Here is a 10,382-nt window from a genome sequence, read left to right as displayed (position 1 = left end):
CAGAAGAATCAGATATTTTGTCCACGTTAGATTTTTCACTGAGAAGCTCTGTCGCCTTCCTGAGGCCAGATAAATAAAGCATCAGGTGACCGGGACACTGCAGTGAGAATCAAAGTCCCCCCTTCTGAGGTCAGACTGTTGCTGTTTGACTGACGGCCAGTTGGAAACCTGCTGCTGTCTTGAGAGAAAACGCAGCGTGCGTGTGTTTTGGTTTGAGTGTGTGTGTGTGTGTGTGTGTGTGTGAAAGAGAGAAAGAGTTGCCTGGAGAGACGCAGTAGCAGACATGCCCTCTCTCTCTCTCTCCCTCCCTCTCTCTCTCCCTCTCTCTCTCTCTCTCCCTATCACACACTCTCGGGAGCAGCGCTTTGACGCACCACGCAGAGTTGGATTATAGTATTGCGCGCTGGTCTTTCACGGGGCTTTTTCCTCCGTCACACTGCCTCCACCCTTGCCACTGACCGGCAATTGATATATGATCGGAATCAATATCTCTCCACCACGGTGACCTCTGCTGAGCTTTTGGGAAAAACCGAGCGCTGCCGCTGCTCCCTCTCCGGACGCGTGTTGTGAATTAATAACCAAGCCTCAGCCTCACCTGGAGAGAGTGTGTGTGGACGTGTGTGTGTGTGTGTGTGTCTGTATATATATGTGCGTGTGTATGCACTAAAGTGTGTGTGAGAGTGGATCACATTAAGGATCGAGGTGTTGCACTGGCGTGGTTCCGCAAGCGCACGTATATATACACAGACACAACACACACCGGGGGGATTTGGGCACCGCATGCCGGGGACATGTGGAAGTTTGCGCCGCTGTAGCGCAGCCAGAGAGCCGGTCCACCGCCTCGTCGACCTCCCCTCTATCTGCCCAGGGGGACCAAATTCCCGGTTCACAGCCTTCACACATCGAAACCCCTCTTAAGAAGACCCAAATGTAAATTCAGAACCAGAAGATTTCAGAAACAAACGGACGACAGCGAAAAGGAGGACGGCATCCCGTTGCGTGCAGAGTTTTGGTGAGCTCTTTCGGGGGATTTCAGGGCTTTTATTTTTGAACGCCCTTGTATTTTTCTCAGTATTTTGTGGGTCTCATATTGGCCCCCACACTTGCCGCAGTGATGGTGGGAGCTCTGAGCCCCGTTAGCCCTAGCCGCTACCCGGCGACTGCGCTTGGGCTGCTGCTTGTGGCTGTTCTGGTACTGGTCCTATCCAGCGGAGTGGACGGCCAGCCTTGCCCGACCCAGTGTTCATGCACCGGGACTACAGTGGACTGTCACGGCCAAGGGCTCCGCAGCGTGCCCAGGAACATACCCCGCAACGCGGAGCGACTGTAAGTACCGAGCGGAGCGAGCGAGAAGCGGCGCAGTTGTTTTTTTGCTTTAATCTGCGCACAAACATTTTCCCAACAACACTTCAGCTCAGGGAAGAATCAGCAGAGTATGATCAGTGTCTTTGTGTGTCAGTGATGCTGAATAACAAGTGTGCGCTGACCTTTGGGGGATTTTCTAACAAAGCTGCGTCTCCTGGAGAGGTAGAAGTTTGAGTTTACGGCAATCTTATCACACTTTCTGGCATTTGATGCCCTAAAACATGTGACCACAAATGTTTTTTAATGATCACATGTTGTTCCAAATGTTTAAATTAACACTCCTGTTGTTGCATGTGCGTGTTCAGTCCTTTTAAACTGCAGCGTATTAAGGGGGGACCAGCATCTTTATTGCGCATACATTTAACATGTGGAAAACTCCACATCAGGATGCGTAAACGTTGCCAAATCCACCTGATGTAAACCCTGACCCGCTGTCTTAAACTGTAGAAACACTGACTGCGTGTGTCTGATGGGAGGGAGACGTGATTTGCTGATCGCGGAGCTGAAGTTTAGTGGCAGTGCTGTGGTTTGTGTCGGTGGTTTCGCACTGTTGCATTAGCACAGCCTCCGTAGACCACATCGGTTTGTCTGGAGACCAGCAAGTTAATCAAAAACGGATTTGGACAAGTGGGCTTTGACTTAAACAGGCCCGTATTTTATTAGTTAGAGACCCTCTTTTTGATGAAATTCATTCTCAATTTCTCTGACGCTCCAAATTCTGCACAAGTTCCAACAATAAAACAAAAAAACCCCCTCACCTCACCTGCTCTGTCCTGGTTTTATTAACATCATATCTCAAGTACTGACTCTTCACCCCCCTCCTTTTTTTTTTCTCTATCCAGGGATCTGAATGCAAACAACCTCACTAAAATCACCAAGGCGGATTTTGCAGGACTGAGACATCTGCGAGTGTTGTAAGTGTCTTTGAAATCTCTCATTTCTTTTCTGTCCTCCTCTGGCAAGATGCTAAAGGGAAAAACTCTCAAACAGCACCTTGCAATTACCCAACACACACACACACACACACACACACACACACACACACTTAACTCTTTCTGTCCCTGTTTGAGCATCAGCCCTGGAGCTGCTGCCGCATGCAGCACTGCGTCTATACAGTCGCGCTTTCATTAAAGTCCCTGTGTGTGTTTTAAACAGAGCAGCAGTGGCACCTGTTAATGCTGTCGTGTTAATCTGCCAGTGGAAGTGTCAGGAGGGGTTTATTTTAACCACCGGGCAACGGGGGAAAGAGATAGCGGTCATTAGGTGTAACCGCGGAGGGAGGAATGCAGCTGGAAGGGAGGGAGGGAGGAAAGGAAAGGATAAGAGTCATGTAAGAACAGGTTTGTTACCTGGGATGGATCCAGGTTAAGAGTGGGACAAGGATAGCCTGCTCTTATTGGGTGTGTGTGTGTGTGTGTGTGCATATGCATGAGTGTGTGTGTGCTATTCAGCTGCTAAAAGTGAATGGCAGGGAATACACATAGTTGGAATTCCTCCAGAGATTATGTCCTTAATTGTGTGTGTGTGTGTGTGTGTGTGTGTGTGTGTGTGTGTGTTGGATCCTAGCTGTTTCCTGTGTGTTCGTGTCATTAGTCAATCAAAATCCCACGTTTTCTCCTGATAATCGACTCATTGTTTTTAGTTATTTTACAGCAACAAAATGCCCCAAATTCTTCTCAGATGTGACCATATTCTCCTTTTTTTTTGTCATTTATTATCGTCTGTTATATATTTTCGTGTTTTAAATCAGCTGGTCGGTCGAAACAAGACATCTTTGTGGGAACTGGACCACTATTTCTGACATTTATGGATGACCGAGTAAAGAAAACAGTCGATTTATTTGTACTTTTACTGCAGTTATATATCTGCTTATCCTGAGCACCATCCAGCTTATAAAACTGAGTGTGTGTGTGCTCCAGTCTCTATGTTCTGTGTGTTCAAACCAACCCAAGTTCTCGTCATTGTCACTCATTGTTTTCGTTATCTTAGAGCCAAAAAAAATGTTTTTAATCTATTTTCTTATTTTCTCGTCATATGAAAATACATCAAAAGATATCAAACATCTCTTTGGGCACTGTGCCATTATTTCTGAGGAAAAAAAGACACTATAAAAATACTATAAAACCGTGTGTGTGTGTGTGTGTGTGTGTGTGTGCTCCAGTCTTCGTCTTGCTGTGTTTGCTGTGTTCATGTCATTAAACCAACCCAAAGTCTCTTTTAATAATTAACTCATTGTTTCAGTTATTGAGCAAAAAAAGACCTTCAGATGTGACGATCTTCTTCTTTGTTATTGTCATAGAGTGATAAGATAGGGTAATTTATTGATCCCTGGAGGGGAATTCAAGTGTTACAGCCGCATTTACATGTATTACAAACACAAAACAGGCAAGAGGTAGATAGGTTTGACAGTCAATGAGAGATCTTTAGGTGGTGGTTGGTCAAAACAAGATATCTCTTTGGCTCATTAGTCAGTCAAACCCTAAGGTTCTGCTGATAATTAACTCATTATTTTGTTATTTTAGAGCAAAAGATAACCCAAAAATCTTCTCCAGCTTCTCGGTATGTGAGAATATTCTTAAAACAAGACGTCTGTTTGAGCCCTCGGTCACTATTTCTAACATTTTATAGATGACTGAGGGAAAAAAGCTCAGTAGATTTCTTTGTAATGAAAATAAAATAATTAGCCGCAGTCTTAATTTCACTGCAGTTTTATCTGCTTATGACAACTGTCCACCACCCAGCCCATAAAACTGTGTGTGTGTGTGTGTGTGTGTTGGCTTGGTCAGCACAGTGCTCCTGGGGGAGTTGTGCTAGTGTAAGTGAATGAGTAGTCACAGCTATGTGGTAAGATAGAGAGTAAATTGAAAGATGGATGAGTCGCTGTCCGACTGATGGGCCAGTTTTAAAGTCAATTCTGGGTCTCTATCGACCGGCTGCTGATTGTCTTCTCTCTCTCTCTCTCTTTCTCTCTCTCTTGCTGTTTCACCAGTCTATCACTTTCCATCTCCACCAGTCTGCTTTTCTCTCCCTCTTTTTTTCACACTCACCCTATCGCCTATCTTCTCCATCTCTCCCTCCCCTCTCGTCTCCAATGTCAATCTCTTTGCCCGGTCTCGCTCTCCTTCACCTTCTCTTCCTCTTCTCTCTCTTATCTCGTGGCCCCATCCAGCCATCTTTCTCCTTTTTCCTTTGGCCTCGGTGTCATCGCACAAATCGCTCTGTCAGCTCTCCCGCTCCACGTGTCCCTCTGTCACTCTCTCTCTTTTTGCCTCTTCTTTCTTTCCTTTTTTTTTTCTGCCCGCCGTCCAATTTCTTATTGTCTCACTCTCTCCTGGTGTTTCTCCTTCAGGCAGCTAATGGAGAATAAAATCACCACGATTGAGAGAGGTGCCTTCCAGGACCTGAAGGAGCTGGAGAGACTGTGAGTAACATTTTGTAATTGCAAGCAGCCGCCATCTTATGTGCCTTGACACATTTTCTGTGCAGATACACAAAAACACAAAGCAGACACACTCTTTTCATATATGTGGAAATGCACAGATAGGATGTTGAGCCGCCAGAAAAAACTTCATCATTGTCTGTCTAGAGGCTCTTACACACTGTGCCCTAACAGAGATCTTACAGGTTTGTTGCATGTTAAAGGATGTCATTGTTCTATGAATTCCTGGTGGATCGTGGCACTGACAAGACGTGTCCTCAACTTGCGTCATCTATCAGTTTTGATTTGTTTGCTCACAGTGTCACGTCGGCCATTGTATCCTGCATGATTCATGTCGTAGACGGAGGCACGCTGTTTGAATTTGGTCATGAATTTCCGACACTACCAGTCTTTGGTGTTTTGAAGCTGTAAATCAGCCGTCAGTCGACGTGTCCCACAGTCCAAATTAAAGACGTTCTTTTTGGCTTGAACACCAAAGATTTCACAGCGTTTCTCTTAAATTTTTTTGTTGTTTTGTGCAGCTATAAAATGCCCCAAAACACCTTTGGTTGAGACAATTAATTTGACAGCTGGTGACTTCAAAGTCCATAAGATAAGAGTTAAATCATGTTTCTGCATTCTCACAACCTGATCGTCATCACATGTCTCGGTCCAAGAGGAAAATTTTGAAAATGAGTCACGGTGCAGCGTCTGAGGAGCAGCCAAAGGTTGTTATGGCGCTGGCCTGGAATCACTGGTATTCAGCATCCAACCCTAAGGCAGTTATGGCATAATTAAGTCCTGGTAGTGTGTGAGACAGCAAGACAGAAGGGGGACGTGGACCCCTGACTGCTGATATGTCCATTGTGTCGACTGTCAACTTTGCTTGATGTGTATATGTGTGTGTGTGTGTGTGTGTGTGTGTGTGTGTGTGTTTGTTATGTGGCCTGATTGCCAGCCAATGACACGCTGGAATGCAGCAGACTGTGACAGAGTCTGAGCAGGCTTAGACACAAGCTTTTAATTAAAGGCACATAAAAATCCTCAGTGCTTACACACATTAAAAAAAACACAGACATACCTGATCACAAGCAGGGATATCCACATGTACACACACACACACACACACACACACAGACCTACATACGTTACAAAATCAAATGAAAGTTGGTTAATCTTCTTGATAGCTGTTTTGGAAGTCTTTAAGATGAAACACATGAAATATCGTGATTCCCCTGGCTGTTCTTGTCTCGGGCGTGTCGTGCCTGGTTTTCCTCTTGCTCTCTGCTGCACTATGGCTGCTCTTTGTGGACAGAGAGAGAGAGAGAGAGAAGCTCTGTGGACCACGCTCGTGTTTCTCATGCAACCAACTCTGGGTTCTGTCCTGGTAAGCACATGTGGGAATTCCTGCCCAGAGCTGCAGACAAAGAGGGCAATATTTAACCGTGCATAGTCCGGCTTTAACTGTAAACTTTGATAGTAATTAGCCTCGATGCAAAGAGAGGATAAATACTGGTAAACACACTCTCTCACGCATACGTGTGAGCCAAACAGGCTTCAACACATACTTGCACATGCAACATAGACTAATCCGTCCAACGCGGCCGCTGTCAGTCCATGCACGCTTGTTTTCCTCGTCTTTGATGGAAACAAACACCTTTGACGGCGGCTTACTTTCTGACACAACATGGCTGTTTTCTGTTGTCCTCACGAGGGTTTTCTCAACTGTAATTCAGCGACTCTGGCGTGGCATGTTCACAAACACAAAGATGGAGTCAGTCATCAATGCCCCCCCATGGCCACCGGACAAAGGCACGTCTCCGGAGTCTGGAGTCTGGGGGCTCATTTCAAAGGCCTCCGTCCTCTGGGGGGGCTGGAAGGGGCCTGCTGGGCACCACTGACCAGAGGAGAGGGCCCTAAGCTGGGCTGACGAATCCACATTGACTGCCCCCCACGGGGGTGGAAAACGGTTCCCCTTCTCATCCCCCCCTTTTTTTTTTTTTTTTTTTTGCGACAGGCCCTGCAGGGATGGGCAGGGTGGGGTCAGGTGTGGGGCAGTAGCTGGGGGGTGTAGAGGAGGAGGAGGAGGGGTAGGTGTGGAGGAGATAGGCATGTCACAACACACGCGTGCACATACACAAACACATGCACGGGTATGGATACACTTGTGAATGCGCATTAACTCACGCACCATCTCCATCAGTACTGGTTTTATCTTGATTCTGCCCCCTTTCCCACACCCACTCACACCTTCAGCCTGCCCTTAATTCATTCTTTAACCTCCCCTCGTGTTTTTCTTCCATACCCACCCATCTCGTTCTCACTCCCTCCATTGTTCTGCGCATACAGGAATGTCATATACTCTTCACTCTCTCTCTCTCTCTCTGAGGAAGAAGAAAAGGAAAGAGAGGTGTTCCTGATCCTCTTATTTGACTGGTTTACCGCCCCTGTCTCATTCAGAGTCTTTGAGATTGAAGGCGATAGCAGCCACAGATATGCGGAGGGAAAACAAAACAGTAATTACAGGCGGCGTGACAATGATTTCAGAGAGCGGCGGCGAGATAAAGCCTCAGATAATTAGCCTGTAATTGAATGATCACATTGTCAAAGATAATTTTAACCGCGATGAATAATTGTAAAACTGATTACAGGTAGTGAGATGTGTCTATCAACAGTGATTACAAACTACAAACCTCAAACTAAATGACTGTTGTGGACAATCCGACTCATAGGTTTCAAAGAAAATCACTGTATCACTGCTAAATGATTAGCTCTGAAGCCGGTGAGTGATAGACGATCATATCAGGGCAAAGTTTCAACTGTTTTTTTGTTGTTTTTTTCATCTTTATTGAGCAGCGGAGCTTGAAATTATCTGCACTGTGAAGACAAACAAAAAGCCATTTTCACTACAGCGGACGCGTCTGAAAAGTAATTTGCGATGGATTTTTTTTTCCCCGGTTTTCCGTCTGTCTGCACGACGCTCTGCGGCAGCCGACATTTGTTATATTTGTTGGTAAACACCAACTGGAAGTAAAAAAAAAACTAAAAAAACTGCTCAGACGTTGATAAAACTGATTTTCTTGGGTGAGAGTGAAGGAATTCACGGGTCAGGGGAGAGAAGACTGGATCTCTGCTCGCTGTCTGTCATTAGTGTTTAAAGAACAGATAAGATCGTGTAAATCTTTCAGTTGATGATGGTTCGCTCGAGATTTGTATCCAATACATGAGTTATTGGAGTAGATACACACACATAAACACATGCACACACACACTCGCTGGTCAGTCTCAAGTTGCTTTCAGAGTAAAGGCTTTCGGTTATAACTATGGTAACGGCACAGAGTGTGTGTTTAAGTGTGTGTGTGTGTGACAGATTGTTAGTGTAAAAAGTGTATGATGGCAGCAGTGGCATTGGTGGAGTAATAATTGGTTTCTGAGGTGGTTTGTTATTTCCTTTCCAGCGTGCAAGCCTGTAGTACTGCACATCTACAAGCCTCTGAGGTGTTAGGACTGTGTGTGTGGGTGCGCACGCATGTACGTATGAAGATTTGGCACGGCGTGTGTGTTTGTGGCAGCGTGTGTGTGTGTGTGTGTGTGTGTGTTTACTGTGTGGTTTGTGGCTCTCTAGCATCTGTTTATGACTGCAGGGATTATCACCACACTGCAGTGTGACATTAGCTTGCTGGAGTGATTCTCACACCTCAGACTACTGGCTACTCAGTCTTCATTCAATTCCAGCCAGACTTTGACTAATGAAACACGACTGTGGAAGTGCTCCGAGGGTGTTTATGTGCATGCACACGCACACAGACACACACACACACACAAAAATACATTCCTTCAGGTCCAGAAACAAACCACTAAACCACTACACGTGGCTGGACTATTTGAGTCAGAAGCAGTGAGTGCTTTTAGATGGACTCTAGAGGTGAACTGAACAAATCTTTAAGACTGAAGAATCGGCATCGTCTGAACGGACCTGTAGCTCTCAGCAGTGGAGCTCCCCTGCATTGATATGCAGTAAGTTACTGTTCTAAAATGTTACTAAGAGACTGGCCCTTTTCAGACACAATGCGATTTGCGGTCTTGCTCGCCGCTTGGTTCAGCAACCAGGTTGAAGTTTGAGCACGAGTGCACTGGTGGGGTGTCGTGCAAGTCAGGCAGGCCATTGGAAAAAAAATGGATTTCAGAGCGCGGTGCTCCTACTGCCACGTGTCTTAGAAATAATTCTGATCTGATAACTTGGATGTAAATAGGTGGCAGCCTTTCATGCATAGCTCTGGTTTTGTACTGACAGTCTATGAACTGAACAAAATGATTCAAATGAACAACAAGTGCCTTTTAGGTAAGGCGATAATAATTCAATACACAGTATTTTAATTTAGCAAATATCTCCTCGCACTATTACGTTCAATGTGCATTGAAAAAAATCAATGCACAATGAACGGCTCTGTAAATGGGAAACAATATGCTGTTGTTGTAATGTTGGTACAGAAACAGTTTAGAGAGTTGAGAGTATCGCTGTCTACAGCTGGTTTGCTGGCTCTGAGTAACAGTCGTCCTCTCTCAGCAGCAACTTTAGCAACAGTTTGCAAACCCTCAACATGTCGGTGACATTACTTTGTAAATTGTTCGCACTATATCATGGTATTTGTCATGGTGTTGCATTTCTCCACAATCACTTGACCCCCACCTTTAATGTGCACTAATAAACTTGATAAAAAGATGAAACAATGAATCTAAAATCAAAGTCTGCTGGCTGAGAGAGTGACTTCATTAAACACAGTCGCAGAAGTTTTGCAACGTTGTAGTCCTTGAGATTGGTCTTTGCCTTGAAACTGGTCTCAAGACCTCTTTTTAAAGGTCTCATCTTGAATCAACTGCATTTTTAGTTGGTCTCAAGCTAAGAAGGCTCTATACTATCTGGCCTTGGTCTTGACCTGGTATCATCCCCTCAAAGTCTTGTCTCGGCTTCAGTAAACTCTGGTCTTAGTCATGACTTGGTGGTCTTCACTACAACACTGCTGTTTCGTTATCCCGCAGAGAAACACACGAAAAACATGCAATGTGCATGACCAGGCTCATTCATCAAATCCATGAATAATCCAGATTTCTTATGTTACATTTATGACCCTAAAATTAGCATGATATGAAGATACCATGACAGTAAAATAAAATGAATAAGTCACTCAAGTTTTAAGCAAATTAATTAAGTGCATTTAAGTGAACGGCACCTAACAGAATCCAGACTGGTCTTGATCCTTTTCTGTCTTCACTTCATTCTCTCAGTCTCCTAGTCTGACAGCATTGCACCTATTTTAAGAGGATGAGCTCATACCCCGCTCTCTGTCCTCCTTCCTCCTCCCCACCTGCAGCACCAGTCCGTGCACTCACCCAGGGGACGTCTAGCCCACTAACGGGTGCTCATGACTGGGCAGGCGCTGCAGGAGGAGTGGGCCCCTCCGCGGGACCACGTGGGGCTCTTAGCCAGCAGAGCACCGGCGTTAACGGAAGAGGAGTGAATAATTTAGAAACATCATTTCTGCGGGATGTTAAATATTTAAATGGCCTCTGATGTAACTGTTGGAGTGTCAATGTGCAT

General features: G+C 45.3%; 1 protein-coding gene across 6 annotated transcripts in view; it reads left to right on the top strand.

Annotated features, from left to right (window-relative positions):
- Positions 1–333: 333 nt before the first annotated feature.
- Positions 334–10,382, top strand: part of slit2 (slit homolog 2 (Drosophila)) — an 88,157-nt gene continuing 78,108 nt past the window's right edge. For 5 of the 6 annotated variants that reach the window (XM_019266204.2, XM_019266202.2, XM_019266203.2 and 2 more), the window contains exons 1-3: positions 335–1,326; positions 2,208–2,279; positions 4,715–4,786. In XM_019266204.2, coding sequence (XP_019121749.2) covers positions 1,115–1,326; positions 2,208–2,279; positions 4,715–4,786 — 356 coding nt within the window. In that variant the 5' untranslated portion in view covers positions 335–1,114. Of the gene's footprint in view, positions 1,327–2,207; positions 2,280–4,714; positions 4,787–10,382 lie in introns of all 6 variants that reach the window. The other variant, XM_027276750.1, reaches the window with a different exon arrangement.

Source organism: Larimichthys crocea, unplaced genomic scaffold (genome assembly GCF_000972845.2).
Source record: "Larimichthys crocea isolate SSNF unplaced genomic scaffold, L_crocea_2.0 scaffold539, whole genome shotgun sequence".
Lineage (NCBI taxonomy): Eukaryota > Metazoa > Chordata > Actinopteri > Sciaenidae > Larimichthys > Larimichthys crocea.
Note: the sequence above shows the minus strand (reverse complement) of the source record. Positions and strands in the feature narration are given on the sequence as shown.